Source organism: Diabrotica undecimpunctata, chromosome 9 (genome assembly GCF_040954645.1).
Source record: "Diabrotica undecimpunctata isolate CICGRU chromosome 9, icDiaUnde3, whole genome shotgun sequence".
NCBI classification, from domain to species: Eukaryota; Metazoa; Arthropoda; class Insecta; order Coleoptera; family Chrysomelidae; genus Diabrotica; species Diabrotica undecimpunctata.
Window position 1 is genome coordinate 20,406,117 of NC_092811.1, and position 22,823 is coordinate 20,428,939.

At 31.5% G+C, this 22,823-nt stretch overlaps 1 protein-coding gene across 1 annotated transcript in view; it reads left to right on the plus strand.

The window, feature by feature from the left end:
- Window positions 1-22,823, plus strand: part of SLO2 (slowpoke 2) — a 377,835-nt gene that overhangs the window by 290,039 nt on the left and 64,973 nt on the right. The window contains exon 14 of the mRNA XM_072544101.1: window positions 6,414-6,639. Within this exon, the coding sequence (XP_072400202.1) occupies window positions 6,414-6,639 (226 nt within the window). The remainder of the gene's footprint in view (window positions 1-6,413; window positions 6,640-22,823) is intronic.

The window sequence follows — 22,823 nt, forward strand, 5'->3', positions numbered from 1 at the left end:
ATTGTTTAACTTTGTCAGCACTTTTGACTGATGTCCAAATTATATTATTGATAATTGACCAAATGTATATGTAACCTAATTAACTACGTGTGTGTATTTAATAACAAATAAATTCATTCGGTCCACTGGGTGATAAAATTATACTGTCCAATTTCGGATATGAATTCTGAAGATTTGATATTGGACACACCTATAAAATAAAATGGGTAAATGAAGACAAAAGCTCATCATTTAATGCATATAAAAAAATAATAAAATCGATAATTTTTCTTACATTTCTTGTCTTTTATTCTCTTGCATTTCTTTTTCCAAATTTTCGTTGGTATCAGATTCGCTTTCCGAAATATTTTTCTTTAGAACCTTTTTTTTTGTTCTAGTTTATGCAGTTTGATCTTCTTTGTCTGTTTTTCGTTTTGTAACTTTACTTTTTCTTCTCTCTTTTTCTTGACGCAGTCGTTCTTAAACCTCTTCGGAAGTTAAAACTTTCCATATTGAAGTTGCTTAAGCCGTATTTGTCTTTCTTTTGCTGATGTTGGAGAACTTTCTACATTCGTCTTTGATTTATTTACGAAGAAATCAATTACATTTCGTTTAGCGGCATTATTATTTGTTAATTCGCTTATGGAAACGTTGGAACCAGAAGTCATTTGACTGGTATCAGCATTTTCCAAACTTGTCGTTAATGTGTCCTCGGCAGCCATAGGTTTTTTAATGGTAAATTTGTACCTAGCTAACGCAACTTGGTCATAATCATCCTCTGGAAATTTACTTTGATCCATTCGCAAAGAACCTGTACCAACAAATCCAGGAACGATGATATCCGGAGTTAGATATTTTATCCAAAATTCTTTGATGGCAAAGTTCCCATATCAGTTTGCCCACCTATAGAATTTCCAGTTTAAGTCGATTACCATAAACAAATTATCCTCTGCATGTTTTTGTAAGTTCCCATATTAATTAATATATGGCATTTTTATTAATATTTATTAAAATATTATCCTTATGGTTTTTTATTTATTTTCAACAATTAAAAAAAATTCACCAAACTCAAGCTACGCATTCACTTGTGTCAACATACGTTGATTTTTTCATAATTATGTTAAATCTAGAGGTAGCTTTGAAAAAATGACATCAAAACAATAATATTGTCAGTTAATGTCAAATGTATTTTGTAGTATTGTAAAGCTTTTTGCCGTTTGTGGATTGTACCATGGGTCGAGGTAAAGTTATCGATGAGAAATTTTGTTCAATCAATATTAGATTTTTTTAATTCTGGAATATCCAATCGCAAATCGCAAATATGTTGCAATTGTATGTAATAAGTAAGAAATATAGTCAGAAGATACAAAACTACAGGTTCGGTCATCACAAAACCTAGAAATGTACGAAAAAGTAAAATAACCGTAGCAGTTCGAAGGACATTAATTATTATTATTAATATATTACAAATAAGGGCAGAGGAGCGAGCTCCTATTATGCCCAAAAAGCAAAAAAAAACAAAAATTAAAAATATCCTTATAAAACTAATACCAATTATAAAGTTAAGTAAACATAAACAATTAAGTATGTCATACAAAAATTGAATTGTGAGACAGTCAATAAATAAATAATGCTATCCGAGAAAAAGAAACACAATCCTATAAATAAAGCGCTATCAAGATGTTGACACTAGTTGCCGAATGGTGTCTTGATCCAAATTGTTTCAGATTAATTAATATTTAAATGGGAATAAGCCACAATTAAAGGTTAAAATACATTTAGTGACGTTTCAATTTCCACTTCGGAAATCGTTCTCAAAATACCAAAAAAAAAAGGTATTTTGAGAACGATTTCCGAAGTGGAAATTGAAACGTCAATAAATGTATTTTAACCTTTAATTGTGGCTTATTCCCATTTAAATATTAATTAATTTAAAATGCCATAAGAAAATAGCTTCAGAACAATATTGTTTCAGATATTAAAGATTCTATTTGGCAAGAAGTTCACCCTGGACTTTGCAGTAGTTTGTTCCCTCTTTAATTTGTATCGATGGCCTCTTAATCTTTCTTCTTGATTCAAAGTGAATATGGTGTTTAGGTTCCCAAAATTATGTTTTAAAATACGGAATGACATAATTAGATCACCTTCATAATTAGGTCTTACACGGCCGTATGCCAGTATTGTGGCTTTGCGCTGAAAATTTTCAAGTAGGATCTTATCGTTAATAAAACATGTTTTTTTTATTAATACTACATATTCTATGCGTTTTTTTTTTTAATTTATTATTCTGTTTAATCAATAGTTTGCATTATGTTATAAAACATTTTCTATAATTAGGAAATTCAAAAACGTTCGATACATTAAAACTTCTAAAACTTACGCTGCGCTTTTATTTTTGTTCTATAAAATTCAATTTTCTTATCAATCTAACGTTGGGCAAATTTATATGGGAAGGGGCCCTAATATGTAATATAATCAGTTTTTATTTCGTCCTATCTCTTTTACAACTAAAGAATAAATTTAATAGAAACGTTTATTTTAGGTTATTTGTTAAGATAACAGGAATATTTTGTTAGAATGTCATACTATGGTTAAATCCAACCGGAGCTTCAATATCTAAGAATGGCGGTTTTTTTGCAGCAAAGTGCCATTCAAGGGTTTTGTTGGCTGGGCTATAATTTCATATCGTAAAGCAATGCACTCTTGAAATGAGATGAGATGTGGAAGTACACTCCAGGGATTTTTAGGATTACAACCCCGATGGGAAAGATCAGACAACTATTTTCTCGAAGTGCTGTAGGGTTTAACATTTTTAAAAATTTATCGATATTCACTAAGAAGTACTTAATTGATATTTTAAGGAAAATATTCATCTTAGTCGAAATATAGGATATTATTATTAGTCATAATTAACTAACCATTAATTAAAATCTGCAAATTAGCAAATCTTAAAAATTAACTACTTATTTAAGAATTCTTAATTAGCGCTTTCAAGTTTACCCAAAATTGGAGTCATACAATCGTGGGAGATATTTTTTCTTAACTATTATTTACTTGGAGCACCGTTTTGCGTGATTGGTCGAGTGGACTAATAAAAGCTAGTATTGAAGGTCGCAAAATGGAATGGTTGGTCATACTAAAGGATTTACAATGCTGCTTGAAAACTTTTTAGGTAGAAAAATTTTTAAATTCCATTTTATAGTCCACCAAAAATCATTATGTGCCAAGGATCCTAATTTATCCTAGGCGATTGAGCCTTTATCCAGATGTATCAATAAAATGCATATTAAAGCTAGTCGACGAGGATTCTGAAAAATTTTACATCAAAAATCAAAGGAAAAAGGCGAATTGCTCCTTTATTGTAGTGTTCAACAGCTTGATGTCAAAAACAGATGCAGTGGTAAGATTTTGGAATTTAAAAAAGTATATTTTCCAAAGTTTGGTGGAAAAAGAGAAATTGCCAAATAATGCTCTCTTTTTAAACATTAAGATTGACTTGGAAAGCTAGGTTAACTTGTGGACATAACGGAACATTTTTTATATAAATATGTTTATTTACAATCTACATCATTACTGAGTATTAAGTAAATGTCTTACAGGTTTTGGGCGTGAAGGGGGGACATCCAATGATGTCTCACATTTTATTTTGAAGTAGGTCTTGGGGCCAGGTTCTATCTAGTCTTCTTGTGGCTGGACCAGTGTTGAGTAATATCTTTACTAGCTCATTTTCATGGTGAATGATACGTTCATTTTGTGACTTCGTGGCTCGATGGATTTCTTCTCTAATTAAAGAAATCTTAAAGTCGTAGTGAAGTGTTTGATTACTTACGTACCATGGTGCATCCACTATCGATCTTAGCACTTTAGACTGGAATCTTTGGTTGATATTCAGCGACGTTGGCTTTGCACAGCTCCATAGGTGTAGTCCGTAAAACCAGATAGGTTTCAGTATGTCCTTATATAGAAGAATTTTGTTCTGAATGTTAAGTTTTGATTTACGTCCAAGGAGCCAATACATTTGGCGAAATTTTAAGTCGAGCTGTCTTCTTTTAGTCTGGATATGTTTCTTCTAAATGGTCAAGATGGAGGCCAAGGTATCTAACGTCTGTTACTGTTGGTATTCTTACATTTTCCCTTCTTATAGGTGGGCATATGTTGTGACGGTTGATAAATGTTATTTGAGTTGATTTTGTTTTATTTACTTTTGTTCTCTATTTCGTATACCAATTACTGAGTATGTTTAAATGATGTTTAAAATTTTGTAAGACTTGCATGGAATCTTCATTTATAGCTAGTATTGCTACGTCATCAGCAAAGGAAGCGATTGTAGCATTATTAGTCTCTGGTGTATTGGCTGTGTAGAGTGAAAAAATCATCGACCCTAGAATAAATACTAACCTGAGGGACTCAGGAGTTGATGGGACAAAGTTTGGATTGTTGGTCTTTGAATTTTACAGAGAAAGATCTATTTGATATCTAGAATTTAAGTAGGAAGAAATAGTTACTGGATAGTGCTATTTTGACTTTGTAAAGCAGACCTTTGTGCCAGAGTTTGTCAAACGCTTGTGAGATATCTAGAAATATAGCGTTGCAATATTTAGCGTTTCCTTCAAGACTTTTTGATATTTTATTTATCATTCGATGGACTTGTTGGGTAGTGGAGTGATTTTCCCGAAAACCAAACTAATGTTTTGGTAGTAATGTTGGGAATTCATGATCTGCGTTTATTCTTTGTAGCAGCAATCTTTCAAAATCTTTGCTTATGGTTCCCAGTAGGCTAATGGGTCAATAAGATGTTACTTCATTTTGTTTTTTTTCCTGGCTTTAGGATCATAATGATTTTAGCAAATTTTAATATTTTGGAAAGTATGATAAGCTTAGCATGCAGTTAAATATAACTGTTAGCAAAGTAATGGTCTTGCAAGGAAGTTGTTTTAGTACTTGTGCAAAGATTAAATCATAACCTGGGGCCTTTCGCGAGTTGAGTTTGTTTATTTTTTTTTTTTTTTGACTTCTATAGGAGTAAGACTTTTAATTGGAAATGTGTTTTCTTCTAGGTAGGAAAAAAATCTGCTCATTGGTGTTTTTTGACGTAAATCGAGGAGGTAGTTTTTAAATGTGGTACTTAGGCTTATAATAGCCAATGTATGATCCGATGAGAGATCATAGCTATATTCTATTAGATAGTTGTTTTTAGACACGCATTTGCTTATGTAGTAGTCCAGTAGATCTAGAAGTTTTTTAGGGTCACTCGGCCAGTACGAAGGGATTTCGATAGTGTGACAATCATTGTTTCTAGAAGACTACAACCTTTTATTGTTGTAAGTGTTGAGCCCCAGTGTGTGTATGTGTGTTTCGCATTCCAGTCTCCCCCAGCTACGAATTTACTGCCAAGTAATTGGAAGAAGGCTTTGTATTTTTTGTGGAGATTGTCTGATGAGGTGGGCTATAGATTGCAGATATGTTAAAGTGCCATGGCGTTGCATTCACTTAAGCGATTGCTGCTTGTATTTTTTCTGTTGCATATTTTAGCAATACATGATGTGATATGCAGCTGCGGATGACTACCGCACGAGCCATCATGAGCTGTACCTTATAACGGGAATTTAAAGATTAAATTTAAGATTATCAAGAAAATATTTAATTTTTTCAACCAGTAATGTTAACTTATTTAAGAAAGAACTCTTACTTTTATTCAGATTTTACTGAGACAAATCAATGATTTTAAATATATGAAGAAACTAGCCATGAAATTAAATAATCTTACAAATTTAATTTTAAGTCCTTAAAGATATTTATTACAAGATTTCAAGATTTTTATTAGAGAAGAAAAATATTAAACTTTTCACAAATCGTTTTTGATTTCACTTGAAAAGTAAAAATTATCTGCTAGAAATCTAGATGGAAATATTATCATCAATATTTTGTTAAAAAATAACCATATCAAGCTTGTTTTAGGCACACGCAACTCAAATTGTAATAAATGTTGAAAATACGTTTCACAAATAGTGAATTGTTAATCAATTGCAATATCATCCTAAATTATTTAACATTATTTAAAAAAAAACAAATTGTATTATAGTATAGCAAAAATTGGCCACCAATTTATTTACAAGATGTAATTAAAAAAAATTTCATTCAAAAGCAACAAAAGCCCAATTTGTACGTAGACATACTTTTTGTTATTTCCTACAAATGTCACCTATTTTGTTAGAAAATTGTTTAATAAACGAATAACTTTGAATACTGCTCTATTGCATGGTACTAAATCTCAAAAGTAATCCAAGATGCAGAGTTGTCATCACTAATATTCTATATCATGTTATATGTGGCAATTGCTCAGACCAAACAGATTATCTTCAGTCGATTTATTTTTTTCTTTGTATATATCAAATTACAAAACAAATGGATGACATAAATATTATATTTTATAGGTAACCATTTGGATATTCCTAGAAGCGGAGGAGAGAATCCTAATCTTTTGAGCCCCGAAATGATCAATCAACGGCGAAACTCTCGCAGACCCAGTATTTTACCAGTACCAGATATGTTCACTAGCAGTACTTTGAATATCGCACAAGACGCCACCGACGAGGGCGATGAAAGCGAAGATGAACTAGAAGACGATGTGCCTTGGAGATCGCCGAGTGAGAAAATAGCGTAAGTGGAAACTCTAGTATTATGTGGATATCTATTCGTTGTGAATCGTGGAAAATTGTTAGTGTAAGTGTCAATTTAATAATATTTCTATATATACCATGACAAAAAAAATAACATAAAAAATTGGTTTGTTCCATTAGAACGATAAAGTATTTAGTGTAAAATATGTGACAAGAAAGTAGTTATATAAGTTAATAAAGAAGCAGCTTAGGCAAGGAAAGTACGGATTTTCCAAGACACTCTTTGACACAGGTATCTAACAAATGCTTCTGATAAATTTGGTGATGTTATGATGTTTACAATTACTTTTACTCAAAAGCAATACAAATTTATTTTAAACAGATTAATTATTATAAAATTGGTATAATTATAAATAAAAATTATATAAAAATTATTATATGGAATTAATCTGTAAATTTATATTTATAATTATAAAAAGTTAAAAATAAGTAATTTGTTCTAAATATATTTGTAATGTTGTTTAATCGAGAAAAGTAATTGTAAAAATAATAATCATAATTCAAAAAAAAATTAACACGTACAGATTTAATTTTCAAATAAAAAATAAATTTTTGTGTAAAATTTATCGATAAAAAATATTATTTACAACTAGAATACATAATTTATACACAACATACAACATATAAGTTACCTATCATTTTATAACCTTTTATATCAATAATAATAAGGAGAAATTAAAATGTTGCAAACTAAATATTTATTTTAAATTGTTTAAAATAAGATAAGTCAAATTAAAAAACATTAATTTTCGTTGATTAGAACGGGAGATATTGCGACTTTTATAAATTTGTAAATAGAAATAATTATAATAAGTTTTATTAAGTTATGAATTCAGTTTTTGAAATAATAAAATTAAGAAAAAAAAGAGCCAACTCGGTTTCTAAGAATCGTATGATATTTTATTTTTTTTTAAATTCGTGTAAAACTGTCAACATTTTAAATAAACAAAAATAACTTTCTACATGTTGATGGGTGCGTCTGAGTTTTACAATTTTGGCATAATTTTTTTTAGAAGTCATTATTAATTTTTAAAAAATCTACTTTTTAAGCTATTTCTGCTGTAATTGGGTAAAAGAGAAATTTAAGTATATTTAAAATAAAATTTTATATTAAAATGAGCAGTATTCTCATTACAGCTTCATCTCATGTCTGCATTTCCCGGAAAGAGTTAACTTTTCGGAAACGATATGTTTCTACTCGAAACTACACCCATATTTGGGTTGATCTGACGACACCAGTCAACCAGTTAGTTGTATCTGCAGATCGTCAACATTGATTCAAATGTACACAGCAATATAAGAGATCATTCAAATAAAGAGTTAGATCTTTCATATTTATTTTTACCTACAATTAGTCCTTCGAGTTTTTTAAAATTTTCCTCCTAATAAATATGACATGATAATGAAGCCAATCGCCATAGTAATAGCTGCAATGGCTCAAATACGAAAGCGCACTGACTGTCCGCCCATACCGACGCTCTCCTTTTACTCTATAGTAACACTATAAATTCTTGCATACAAGTCGATACAAAACAGTGTTTTGGAGTTAGGATGGACTTATTTTGCATCACTAACTTTAAGAGCACACTCCTGGGTTCTGGTTTGTTGCGCACGGTCACCTCTATTCGAAGCTGCGTGTGTTCAAATCGCATGTCCTCAAGTGGTTGTGACGCGCGATGCACGAAGCTAAGAACAGAGTAGCAAAGCTGGCCTCATCATCAGAATAGGTAAATCAATGCGTTAGAGAGTGAGTGAGGATTACATTTTAGGTGACAGAGATGGGTTGTCCATGATTTTTATTTTGACATAAGAAATCTACATTACCGACTATCATTGATTAAGAATTATCCGCAACTAATCGGTCCCAGCAATTTTTAATTTAACTTAATTTACACTTTGACATAGAACGTGAGAAATGTTGAGACATTTACCGCAGAATGTGACATTTTATGCGATTTTTGGCATAGAACGTGACATATTTTGCGATATTTAACGTTACTAACAAGTTAATATCTTACATTACGTAAAAATGTCCCCCCACGTTACGGTAAATGTAACGTAATATGTATATGTATAATCTATGTTTAGTGTCACATAAATGTTACTTTCGGCATCAAATGTCAAATAATATGTCATATCAATTTGGTGGCTGCGGTTGACTATAGTGGATAATATGTAAGCAGTGACAATTGGTTAAGTAGATTCTTTGTGTCAAAATAAAAATCGCAGACAACCATCTCTGTCATACATAACGTAATCGTCACTCTCTTTCTAACACTTTTTCTTCTATTCTGATATTGAGGCCTGCTTTAGTACTCTACTGATGGGATTGCAAATTTTGTTTGTGTGTATGTGTCGATAGTAAAATTCATATGTTGGTAATTGCCAGGGAACTGCTTGTAGCAGTAAGGACAGTTAGGCTTAAGCATATGGAATCAAGTTTAGATTCGGAAGATGACAGCTACAGCTCAGCGTGTTCTGTGGCTTCATGTCCATATTGACCAAGTCATTATTAGTGATTCGCTGAAGACATGCTCAGCCCAACACGCCATCAGTGTGTATACCTAGTTGAGAATTTATACTGCTAAAAATATGTAGTGAAATAGTCGGTCGGGATCGTCATCACTGTCTGTGACGTCGTAGTTATTGCTACAAGGATTTATTTAAATAATGTTGGACAAATATCTAAACTATTGCGTCAAGTAAATAATAAATTTGTTGTGATAATTTAAAAAATAGTAATTTTATCAAAATTTTTGTTTTAAAGAATATTATTAAGTTGACACCTATTTCGACTATATACCTATAATTGTCCAATGTGTCAATACGTATATGTGCATGTTTTGCTGTATACTATGTGACTAACGAACTCTATCTAGACTTTTAGCTTTAGCCATTGTTACCATCCATTTCTTACTTTCTCTCTTGATTACTGTTCTCCTTTTAGTAGTAGATGTGCTTTTTTCGTTTTTCTCACCCGAACGCCTCCTTCCCCTCGTTAATCCAAGTTATCGCCAAAAGTAAGCAGTATTTAAATACAAAAATATTATATATTGTGACGATTAGATGCAAATATTAAAAAAAAAACAGGCTTAAAATATACAGCCCAGCATTTTTATAAAAGAGGAAAATATTACTAGTAAAATGAAAGACTTTCAATATAGAAATAATATAAGTAAACTTAATCGGCTCAGAGAGACTTAAACTTATTTTTAAGAAACATGTAGATACTAGACTGAAAGCAAAAATATCAAAGAGAAGAAACACTTTTATGTGATCAACAGAAGTATACACACGGGGTTGCGAAATAGTCTGGTAGCAACGTATTAACTTCGAAACCAATCAACTAATAATTATGAAATTGTACGACATAAATAAAACTATCTTTTACATTTTTAGTTAATACACATTACATATACAATTTTTAGGCGGTCAAAAAAAATAATTAAATGCCCGGACGAAATAATTCGATAAATATACACTGTTATATACTTAAAGAGCAACCTTAACCTAAATTTTTATGCAAACCTAACCTAATTTTTTATGCAATTTGAGTTTTGAAAGTGATACAGTTTACAAATGATAAAAATGTGATTTTCGAAAAATTGGCTATTTTTAAAATTCAAATCTACTAAATGGATTGTAATTAACTAATGCTCGTTTGAAAGGTATTTAAAAATTCTTTAATATGCTTGTTTCTACAATATTTTTCATCTTATTGTTAAATTTTGAGAATTGATTGAAAATCATAAGATTTTGTAAGTTTTATTTTCGTTCTTTTTGACCTATAAAATATAAATTATCTTTTATAAATTGTTTCATCAAAAAGTTATTATAACGAAAAAAATTAAATACTGTGACTTTAAATCGGTCCATTGGGGTATAGCTCTTTAAATTTAGGGTAAAAGGCCTATTTGTAATCTTTTCGAGGAGCATATCCCAGTCAAAACATTTCAACCCCGCTCCCACAACTCTTCTGTAATTAACCGATTACTTTTCACAGCTCACTACTAACCCCCTAGCTAAGTAAAGCAATCCTAGTAAAGCTCTTTTCGACTACATCAGTATTTTTAGCAGAACGGGCTCTGTTATACATCTCCTTCACTGGATCTATATATTTGTTCGTACTTTTAACAATAATGTTTAAAATATCTTCTATGCTTTTACACCCGGTAAGTGAAACTTTATTAAATTGGATAGTTCTTACCGTTTGCACCGGGTAGTGTTTTTTCCAGACTGCTCCATCCTTGTCTATAAAATTAGCAATCCGTGAAACTTTTGCTGGTATTACATCCACTTCGCAATCATCGCCATAACCCTCTTGTTCAGTATCTGAATCTGAAAGACGTTCCTCTATGTTATCTACTTCATCCATTGATTTAATATCATCAAAATGTTGTTCTGTATCCTACTTTCTCAAGCAATTGAAGTAGACGACTTTGCTTCTTTTCATAACTCATTGTGCTAAAAATAATAAATTTGACTGAGCAAAATATAAAATAATCATGTTTACATAATAGAATACATAATATTAGCAAAATTACTCACAACTTGTAAAATACATTCTAGAAACGAAAATAAAACAACAGTCACTTGAGTTACTTAAACGGGGGCGCCAAGTCTAATGAACCCAAATAGGCTATAACAATAATCTTGCAAAAGTTCTCGGCTCGACGGTCGATGCAATAATAAATATTAGTCAGGTACTAAGAGCATGAAGTTCATAGTTTAAGCCCCGCTCTTTTTATTTGGGTCTGAGAGACTTGGCGTTGCCGCCGCAGATTTAAAGACTATAAAGTGTAAATACATACCAAAAATAGATCACTTAGAGAAAAACACTCTGCCGAAATAGCTGAAGTGATAAGATATTATAATAAATTTTGTGAAAGTTTTGAAAACAAAGTTTTCAGTGTTTTATTGTTGGACATCAAAAAGCTGACAAATATAGAGAAAATATCAAAGAAATAACTTTCAAGAATCTATAGCTGAGAGTTGTTGAAAGTGATGTATAAAAGGCTCAACTTGGAACCATGCACTTATTAATATGAAAATTATATTTAACAGTTATGGCGTTACATTCCCATTATAGGAAGTATAATGAGTTATTCCACGTATGATAATTATTGTTAACTGACATTACTGGTGATGCAACTCCGGTATTTTTCTTTTGAAATTACCGCGTTAGTTATTGGTGCCAAATGTAATGTCACTTGTTGATTTTTTGAAGTGTGTTACACTATTTTTAAAACTAACTGACTTCTCTCTTGGTTACCTTTTTGTCCTAGCCGTTGAAGTGTTGACTGGCCTTACGACAATACACTGGTAACTTTTTTCTATTCAATTTATAAAGGCGAAAATTTAACTCGATAATTTCGAAATACTAAAAAAAATGTCACAATATATAATAGATATAAGTTAACGAAATGCGAGGCTTGGATTACGTGATGCACGGTCATGTCATTGCACAAATAGCTATGTTTCTTTGATCACTCTGTCCTGAACCTTGCACTCCCCAGGTCCAGTCTTACTCTAGACGATTCTGAGGATTCGAGCCGACTCGCATGGCATGACGAATGTATTCGGTAAGTCATAATATCTGTCTTTTATTTTCTGTAGCGGAGGACGTCAACGGTAAACTAGAGGCATGATAATAGTTTTACATCAATATTAGGCCGAATGCGGTTTTGGATACGGATTTATTTTTACGCAAAAAGTTACGACGATGTGGAAAATACGAAAGTTAGATTAGGGCATATTTTCTTTATAGCTTAGCTAAAAAGGGTCGTCATTTTAGAAAATTTTAACATCAATTAAAAAAAGTTTGTTCTTTTAATTACAGCGAATTAGTAATATTAAGAGATCCTCTTAAAAACATTTTATGTTTTATTTGGGTTTATATTTTTTTTGGTTTGTAAAAATAAACATTTAACTAATTTAGTTTCTAATCAAATAAAAGGCAGATATTACAGTTTTTATTAAATCTTGCCCAAGTACTTTCGCTCCTAGAGCATCTTCAGGGGCATTTCGTCAAAATTAGACTATTCAACAATATATGGAGAATGTCATAAACAATAAACGATACATTATACATATTGTTGGACAGCCTAATTTTGACAAAATACCCCTGAAGATGCTCTAGGAGCGAAAGTACTTGTACATTTTTCGATATCAGTTTTTGTTCGTAAGATATAGCCCATTGTAAGTTTTAAAATTGACACACTGTATAATTTTACTATATAATAAAATAGATACTGTATTAGGAAAAATTAGAAATTTATATAATAAAAATGTTTACTCTTACATTAATTACTTTTAATAATATGAAAGATGTTCACTTTAATATGTTTTTCAAAATGTTCTACAAAAAATTATTGTCTCTTATCTGTTAATATATGTTTATACAGGGTGTCCCATAATTAATTGGACATTAGCTAAAGGGTGATAGCTGACATCAAAATAAAGCGTTTGAGCTCAAATTGCTTAGGCAAAATGTTGCTAGTTTTCGTTCTACAGGGTGATTCATTAATATTTTTTTATATTATTTTTAGGGATATATTGAAAACTATTCAACCGATTTAAGTAAAATTTAGTATCTTGCTATTATTTGGTATGCCTAATATGAAACTGATATTAGTTTTACCGATGACACTAGGTGGCGCCACCTACTATAACATTGGTTTATTAATGGGGCCATAATTTTTTTTCCCGCCCTGTATAAACATTCTAGGAAAAAAACATGAAATAACATTCAATTCTACACAAAAAAGGTATTCTTGTTTCAAATCGAAAAAGTACACCGTTTTCGAAATAAACGTATTTTTTAGAGACATGCATAAAATAAAAAAATTTTACAAAAACTTATGTAAATTCAAACATTATTCAAAAGGTCTTAAATAAAAGTAAATATTAAATGTATTAGTAGTGGATACTTTTTGCAAACAAAATGCATATGATTGAAACAATTATTTTTATTAAACCTTTGACTCAGTAACAAATTTTAAAAAAATTAGAAATTAAATTAAACAATGAAGTGAATATAAAACAACTAATAAAGTGAATAACTCAAAACGAAACGAAAAAAAATTACAATAAGTGTTCAAAATGTGCACCATTAGATAAACTACATAATCTAAATCTTTTGTGTAAGTTTTGTCTTATTTTAAATAATGAGTTTCTTTGGGCCCTAATTACGTTAACTCCCTCTACAATTTTTTGCCATAACTCTTGACGGTTATTTATTTTTTTTATAAACAAGTGACTTTAGGTAGCCCCACAAGTAAAAGTCTAGGGGATTTAGTTCGGGACTGCGTGCTGGCCATGGGTATACACTACCTCTACCAATCCACCTTTGAGGATAAATTTCATCTAGATAATTTCTAACTTCTAGGCTATAATGTGGTAGTGCACCATCATGCATGTACCAAGAGTTCCGTCTCAAATTTAGAGGTATGTCTTCTAAAAGAGTTGGTAAATCTTTTCTCAAAAAATTTAGATACGTTACTCCGTCAAGCCTAGTTGGTAATTCGAATGGTCCTACAATACAATCCCCAAATATGCCACACCAGATATTTATGGAAAACTCGTGTTGAAGATGATGTTCTTGAAATGCATGAGGATTTTCTGTCGCGTAGGTATGGCTATTGCGCCAGTTAAATACACCCCTTCTAGTAAATGTGGCTTCATCGGTAAATAAAATTTTATTATAAAACATTGGATCGTCTAATGTAAACACGATACGGATACAGATTTTCTGTCCGTATTATTCTTGACACCGTAGATTTGCTTATACCAGTGGCCGCAGAAACAAGCCTTGTACTGGTTTCTGGATCTTCTGCAACACGCACAACAATTTCATCCTCCATATCCGCATCAATTACTCTCGGTCTTCCAGCATTCCTGTTTTTGGGATGAAATGACCCTGTTTCGCCTAATCTGTCGAACAATGATCTAATAGTTTTATGGTTTGGTTGCCTTCTATTGGGATAAAGTTCGAAATAGAGTTCAGCTGCTTTACGAGAACAAAAATTTTCCTGGGCATACAAACAGATCATATCGCGCATTTCTACATTAGAAAATTCACTATGACGTGGCATTTTTCCTTCATCTTAAGTGGTTTATAAAAAACTTAATAGCACTTTGACAAATAATGACTCCCACTGCACTTTGACAACTAATAATAAATAAATTCGTAGTTACGTCTTGACGTTGTCATTAAGTTCAAAGCATACTTGTTTTGCAAAAAATTAAATAGAGACATGCATCATTAACAAAATACGTTTATTTCGAAAACGGTGTACTTTTTTTATGTGAAAGAAGACTAGGTACTTTTTTTGTGTAGAATTGAATGTTAGTTCATGTTTTTGAAGTTATACTTCTTTAGGTGCAATTGGGAAAAATGTTGAGAGTGAATTTTTATAAAAATGTGCTAGTTGCTAAATCTTTGAATTTACGTATGTATCAGTGCAAATAAAGTGTGAAAAAATAAATTTTATAATTTTTGTGTCTTTGAATTTGTCTTCGTCGGATATAGGGTAATAGATAATAAAATATGATGATAAGAAGATTAAAAGGCAATCTTAATATTATTTGTAGATATAATCTGTCAAAATAATTCACTTTAGTATGAATTTTACGGCCATAGCACACTGGCTACACCAGTTGTCGCTCGAAAACGGGAGTCAAGCAGTGTCTACCGGGGTCATACTTTGGATGGTTGACCGCTTAGGAACATAACATGTCATGTTATTGCCTTGCTTACTTTTTTTTTATTTTCGGTATTATTTAAGAAAATTGTTAGGAAACTTGTAAGTATCAAAATTAGTTTAATATTTAAATAAAACACAAATAAACTGTTTAAAATATATTAATTTCGTTGAAGTCATATAATAAAAGTATAACTTCTTACCTGCGTACAAAGTACACACATATTCTTTTTTAATAATAGACTCGCACTGCACTTTGACAACAAAATAGTAAACAAATTCGTACTTACGCCTTGACTTTGCCATTAAGTTCACAGCATACCTAGGTACCTGCTTGTTTTGCGAAAAACAAAATACGTTTATTTCGAAAACGGTGTACTTTTTTGATTTGAAACAAGAATACCTTTTTTGTGTAGAATTGAATGTTATTTCATGTTTTTGTTCCTAGAATGTATATACAGGGCGGACAAAAAAATTATGGCCCCATTAATGAACCAATGTTACAGTAGGTGGTGCCACCTAGTGTCAATGGTAAAACTAATATCATTTTCTTATTAAGCATACTAAATAATAGCAAGATACCAAATTTCACTTGAATCGGTTGAATAGTTTTCAATATATCCATAAAAATAATATAAAAAAATATTAATGAATCTCCCTGTAGAACGAAAACTAGCAACATTTTTCCTAAGCAATTTGAGCTCAAACGCTTTATTTTGATGTCAGCTATCACCCATTAGCTAATGTCCAATTAATTATGGGACACCCTGTATAACAAAAAGCTTGATTCCACGTCAACTGAAGTAATGGGCGCAAATTTCAAATGCGGCAATAAATTTTCTTTAATTTCATACAATTTAGAAAACTCACTCAAACAAGTTTTTTAAATTTTTGTAAAATTGTAAAATTTTTGCTGCTAATAGACCTTTTACATTTTTACAATTTGTGTAAAACTTTTCCACCAAATCAACCGAGTCGATCAAAGGTATAGAATTGGTTTCCAATTGTAAAATGGTATTGGACATAAAATTGTAATTAACTTTAATAAACATAAGTTGTTCTTGCAATTGTGTATCTTTAAATAGTTCCTATGCTTTTAAAAGTGCCTGAGAAGAATCACTTATGTCAAGAATTAATTCTTTTAAAGTATTGTAATGTTTGGCACAAAAAATTGCTGCATCAGGCTGGCAATCAAAGTTGAGGTGGCAATTGGAGATCTGGAAGTTTTTTTATTATATAATTAAATTCTCCAAGGAGCTTTAAGAAAAACTTTCTCTCTGGGTACCACGTGCCGTGGATACTATAGTTGTCATTATATTCATGTTAAGTAACTTCAACAAACCTCGGGAAGCAAAATTTAGGCTATTTCCATCCATATTTTCTAAGTTCCAAAGATTTCATTTTCTATGCACTTTTGAGATCTTAAGCACAAAATAAAAGTTTCATCTCCCGGATTTAATTTTGTTCACAAACTTTTCTAACACCCTTTCGAATCAAATGTAAAAAGCGATTAATCTTATTGGAGAAAATCGGTAGGTTTATGCTTCATTACCTACAGTATGAATATTCATATAACTGTTAATAATTGCCTTATATTTTTACGGTTTTGAAATAAATTCATTTTCGTGTGCTTTTAACATTAAAAATTTGACTTAACTGCCCGAATATACTAATAAACTAAGAGTGCCTTAAATAAACATTTTTTAAGTGAGTTTATACCAAATATCTTACATCAGCTTTAAGTAACACGCTAATTCTTGTTCTAAAAATGCTCTTAATCATTTCGTGATGAAGAAAGTAATTCCGCGAGGTTGTAAATGTTTGCCGATAACGAAAGTGTACCCTTGACGTCCTTGAAATTTATTATACCCTTAACTTTCTTTTTTCCCTTAAGCTATTGCTAACTTCTGCTAATTTTTTATTTACTCGAATTTTAATATTTATATATAATTAAACTATAAGTTTATATAAACGTTAATGTTTGGAGTAAGTAGTATATGAATTTGAAAATTATTAAATGAACCAAATGTATAATAAACTAACGAATATTAAATGCCTTGATTCTATGTAAATATTACTATTGTTTTAAATAATACAATATACTAAAGTTAGATTAAAATGGTGGAATAAAATGGTAGACTAAACATATTTCTCCTAGAAGTCCTTTTATTACATTCCCCATTACTCCCTGGAATGTTAGGGGTGCATTTTTGAGTCCGAGTTGCATTCTGAGGTATTTATAGTGGTAAATGCAGTCTTCTGGATATCTTTTTCGACCATTTCAATTTGATGGAATCCTCTGACTAGATCGAGGGTGAAAAAGTCTTGGCAGTATTCTAGTTTGTACAGAACGTCTATTATGTTTGGAACATAATATCGGTCATCGATGATTTTCTCGTTTACCTTTCTATAGTCGACAATTATTCGCCATTTAATTTTTCCTTAGCCATCTGGTTTCTTTGGTACGACCCAGATTGGGAATGGCCAGGTTCATTGACTCGGTCTCATGATTCCTTGATCGATCATTGAAGTGATCTGCTTACGTACTTCTTCTTTATGGATGGATAGATACCGATATGACTTGGTATAATCTGGAACTTCGTCTCTGGTTCGTATATAGTACGTTATTTGGTTAGTAAATGTGAAAGGATCATCTGGATGATCAAATATTCCTGCAAACTTCCTGCACAATCATCTTAGGTGAGATTCCCCTTTTGTATTTAGATAATGAGTTCTAAGAAGAGTATCAACATTTCTTAGATTATTATCTTCGATAGGTAGGATATCTAATGTGTATACTATGATATTCCTTCGAGGTTTATTGGTTGCCTTTTGATGGGATCAGTTAATGCTACCTGGATATATTCATCGGTTTTATTAATTAGCTCGGTCAAGGTAAGTTAATTACATGCGACAGTGAGAGTTTTTCTCAGGATTGCACCTTCGACATCTTGCCTTAATATGCCGATTGTACCTGATGTTTCTTTTACGGGCAATCTAACTTGTGTAATTGTTTGGAACTCTAGCTGGACTGTACAAAATTGGATTATGTTTGTGACATTTATGTGTAATTTATTGGAAAAATATAATGCTACTCTTACTTAGTGATAAGAGTAGATTGGGTAAAATCAAGATTAGCTTTTAAAAGTGGAAGCTAGAATTATCGATGCCGATAAGACCAATAAATGTTTTGTTATATTTGAAAAGATACAATTTTAGGTTAATATTAGAGTTAAATTCGGCATAAATTGGAATTTCTCAACATAATCTTGTGAATGATTGTCGTACCCAGTCAAGGAATGTTCACTCCAAGCTGATAGTTTCTTTCGTGAGGTGACAAGTTTACTATTAAACTTTCCTTCACCTCAAGGAAAGAATAACCAACAGTCACTACTCCGGTTCCTAGACCTTCTTCTGAATGCTTCGTAACCAAATAGACATCGTTCGTATTCACTGTGAAACCGTTTGGACTCTTCTTCAAACGAAGTCTTCTTACAAGGGTTGACTCTTGGGTAATATTAATAAAAGTTGAATTTTCTAATGGCATTCGGCCAACAAGGTCTAGCGGGGCTAGTAGACTAAGACGATTAGATAACGATCGCAAGATGTGCTGCCTTTTTATACACTTTGTGTTTGCAATTTAGCAGAGATATTTCACCGGGAGGCCAATGATAACGCAATTAATAAAACTGTTTGTGATTGGCCGGCCAGAGTGACAATCGGCATCGTGATTGATCACTTCTGGCGACATGATTCTGAAAAATTAAAATGACTATAAATAGTTGTTAATATTATTTTTTTAAATTTATTGGTTCTATCAAGATTATTAAAGAAAGAATTAGTGGCTCAGTATCAAAAACAATTTAAAGAAAAGGATTTTGAATTTTAATGTAAGGGAGCTCTCTTTTGTCAGCATAGGAATGCAATTCTACTTTCTTCATTTTCTTTTTGAACTCTTCAAAAATTTGGATCCCATTCTTCATATTATTAACTTTTTTGTTCGTAACAAGGGTAATCTTGGTATATATTGTTGTATATGTCTTCACAGCAGTTGTTGTCCTCTTCTTGTAATATCTTCGATATTAAAGAGCTCTGCTACGGTAAACCTTATGCTAGCTGCTTGTTTAAAGTGTAAGTTTCTTTGAGATTGATGTCTAGTAAAGCCTGTTTGGCATGTGAATGCGCTGACGGTATAAGCTTATATCATCATTAGCCGTTTTGAGTCCACTGCTGGACATAGGCCTCCCGTAAATAATTCCAATGCATTCTATCTTGAGCACCCTGAATCCAGTCCATTAGCTTGATGTCATCTGATCACCTTGTTGGAGGACGTCCTCGATTACAATAAGCATCGTGTCTAGGTCTCCATTCCAGAATTTTCTTCGTCCACCTTCCATCTTTTAATCTGGCCACATGCCCCGCCCAGTTCCATTTTAATGTTGTAATTTTTTGAACTGCTTCAGTAACACCAGTTTTTCTCCTAATTATTGTATTTGATACTCTGTCTCTGAGGGATATATTCAGCATTGACCTCTCCATCGCTCTCTGTGCTACTTATATTTTATTGATTACTTTTCTGGTAAGGATCAATGTTTCTGCTCCATACGTTAGAACTGGGAGTACACATTGATCAAAGACCTTCCTTTTCAAACAAATGGAAATATCTGATCTAAAGACTTTTCTCAGTTTTCCGTAAGCCTCCCATGCCAGTCCTATTCTCCTGCTTAGCTCCGTTGTTTGATTATATCTTCTTAATTTAATCTTGTGGCCCAGATATTTATAGCTATACACATGTTCAATTTTCGTGCCGCTAGTTAAGATGTTTTTCGCCAGTACTAGGTTGGTTATATATTGTGTTTTGGAGAAATTAATTTTAAGTCCAACTCGTGTATACGAGCTCTAAAGATCTTGAAGAAGCTGGCAGGCACGATCTACCCGGTCTGCAATAAGTACTATGTCGTCTGCAAATCTCAAGTTGCTTAGTTGCTAAGATTTATGTAAATTGGGTTTATTAGTTGACTCTCGGGTTGATTCGTTGACCCTCTTTAAATATTTGATAGCTGTTGTTGCAAAGGCCTTTGATTCGGCGTAGAAAATGGCTGTGGTCATTGTGGCTTGGGCAACTTAGGTTACCATCTTGTAGGAGCTGGTGTATGTTTTAAATTGTGTCTCTGCATTTGTGATTTGTTAAAATATGATAAAGAATAATTCTGAGATTCTTTGAGATATCCAATATTGTTTTCCTACTGAATATATTGGATAGGAAGAGCAAGAGGTGGTCTCATGAATCGGATTGTTGATCCTAGGTGTTCTCTTAGACTCTCTAAAAAATGTAAAATTTGTTTGTTTTAAAAATTATTTTTTGTAATTTGAAATAGTATTTAGAAGACAGATGACTTTTTCATTTAATTTAAGAACATTTCGTTTGAGGCTTGACGAAGAACTAAATCTCTAGTTAACAAATTTTCATTACGTTAGCCTGCAAAATTTTTGACCAATATTTAGTTGAGACTGTTGTTTGACCAGGATTTACCAAGACCAAGATTGTTTTTTTTTGCTGACCATTCTTTACAGCCTTATACAGATATAATCTCTCTGACTCTTCCTTTGATTTCATTTATAATTCCTTAGTTAAGCATGTCCAACCATATCCTTTGTAAAGAGGTTAAGTATTAAATTTAGACATTTAACCAATCATGGATGCTTGAATTCTCCAGCGAAATATATCTCTAATGATGTGCCACACATCGTATATTCCCTATTTAACATTATGAACATCGTATATTCCCTATTTAACATTAATAATTTGTGATACTGAAAAGAAGGAGATTGACAAATGACAGATATCTATATCGTTAAAAATGTTACCTATGGAATAAAAATCGACTTGTTTTATTATTTTCACAGAATCCAACAAATATTGCCAAGTTTTAGGGTGGACTCTTTTGAGTAGACAGCCCGGTATATTTGTTTATGTGGAAATATTAGATCGAAATTTAATTAAAGATAAAATAATTTTGCAAGTATGACATTCTCAATAACGAACTTAGAGTAGTGGAATTAACAAGAGCATAAAGGAATATCATGCACAACTCACTGCGAAAATGATAATGTCGCAAAAAAGAACAATTTTGAACTATAAGATAAAATTCGGAAAGAAATGCCAACAATAAATAAATGTCTACTAACTAATCAAATAAAAATAGTGAAATAAATATTCTAGTTATGGTCCATCGTCACAAATTTGTTGATTAAATATATTTCTGCTGAATAATTCTCATATTTTTGTTACTATTTTCATTAGAGTTCCTATATTCAAATAATTTGCATGAACTTGTCCCAAAATTAGTTATGTAAATAAACACGGGATAATTGTGTTTGAAATGTATGGAATGAGGAATGCTAATATGGTCTTCCCCAACATAAAAGAGTGTATGTAGATATATGAAAATAATTAAAGCTATGTAATGTTGGTCCTTGTCCTTCCTTCTTTTAGAAAAATGTAGAAATTAGTTTTTAGATGTTCTAAAATAAAATTAATATAAATTCTAAGTATTTTTGTGTGTATAAACTTTTGTTTTTATACTTCCAAACAGATTACTAAAATTTATCGGGCTTCAGATCAATAACAATTACTGTTCTTTACATTATTTGCTTACTGAAATCCTCGTCTTTCAAGTTTCAGTCTTTTCGTTGTAAAATATCACGTAGTTATGTTGATTTGATTGTCAACATCGACTTTGTAGTTTGGCTTTGATTCTTCGATTGATTTACATGTCTGTACCAACTATCTTGTTTAGCGATTGATTGACAAATGATGCTATCTCTACGGATTTTTTCAAAAACAGCTTTTCTGAACCATTGACAAAGGAAAAAGAAATTCAATATTCTTATAGTCTTGGTACAGATACCGGCTAGTTTTAACCACTAAATTTTTTGTAAACAAATTATGAAAACAATGATGCAAATTACTTATGTATATAATTACGTATGTATTTGAGACAAATTAAAAAGAACTGTATTATCGTGAACTAAATATAACATTGATACGAAGTAGAAGGCTATATCTTATTTAATTCTCTAACTCTTCTGACAAACGAAAACTGGAGATTCCTCAGATAATTTTAAGACGATTCAACCCACTTCACCTAGTCCGAAAATGCTTCCTAAGGGAGCTAGAGCTCTTTAAAGATGGCGCCTTGTAAGTAGTTTTTTTCGAATACCTCAGACCCCTTTTATTTAGTAAAACGAAAACTCTTATGATTATTTATCCTTCAGAGTTGAATCGATTTCATTAATTGCGAATTTTTAGTACCGTTTATAGCACATTTACCTATTATTTTTTCTACTGTTTGCATCTTCAGATCTTGATAGATGCAGATATTTTATATACGATTGGAGCATCAACGCTGCTTTTTGGTACCCTATTCTAAAACCTCTGTATTACTTCAATGTTGTTTTT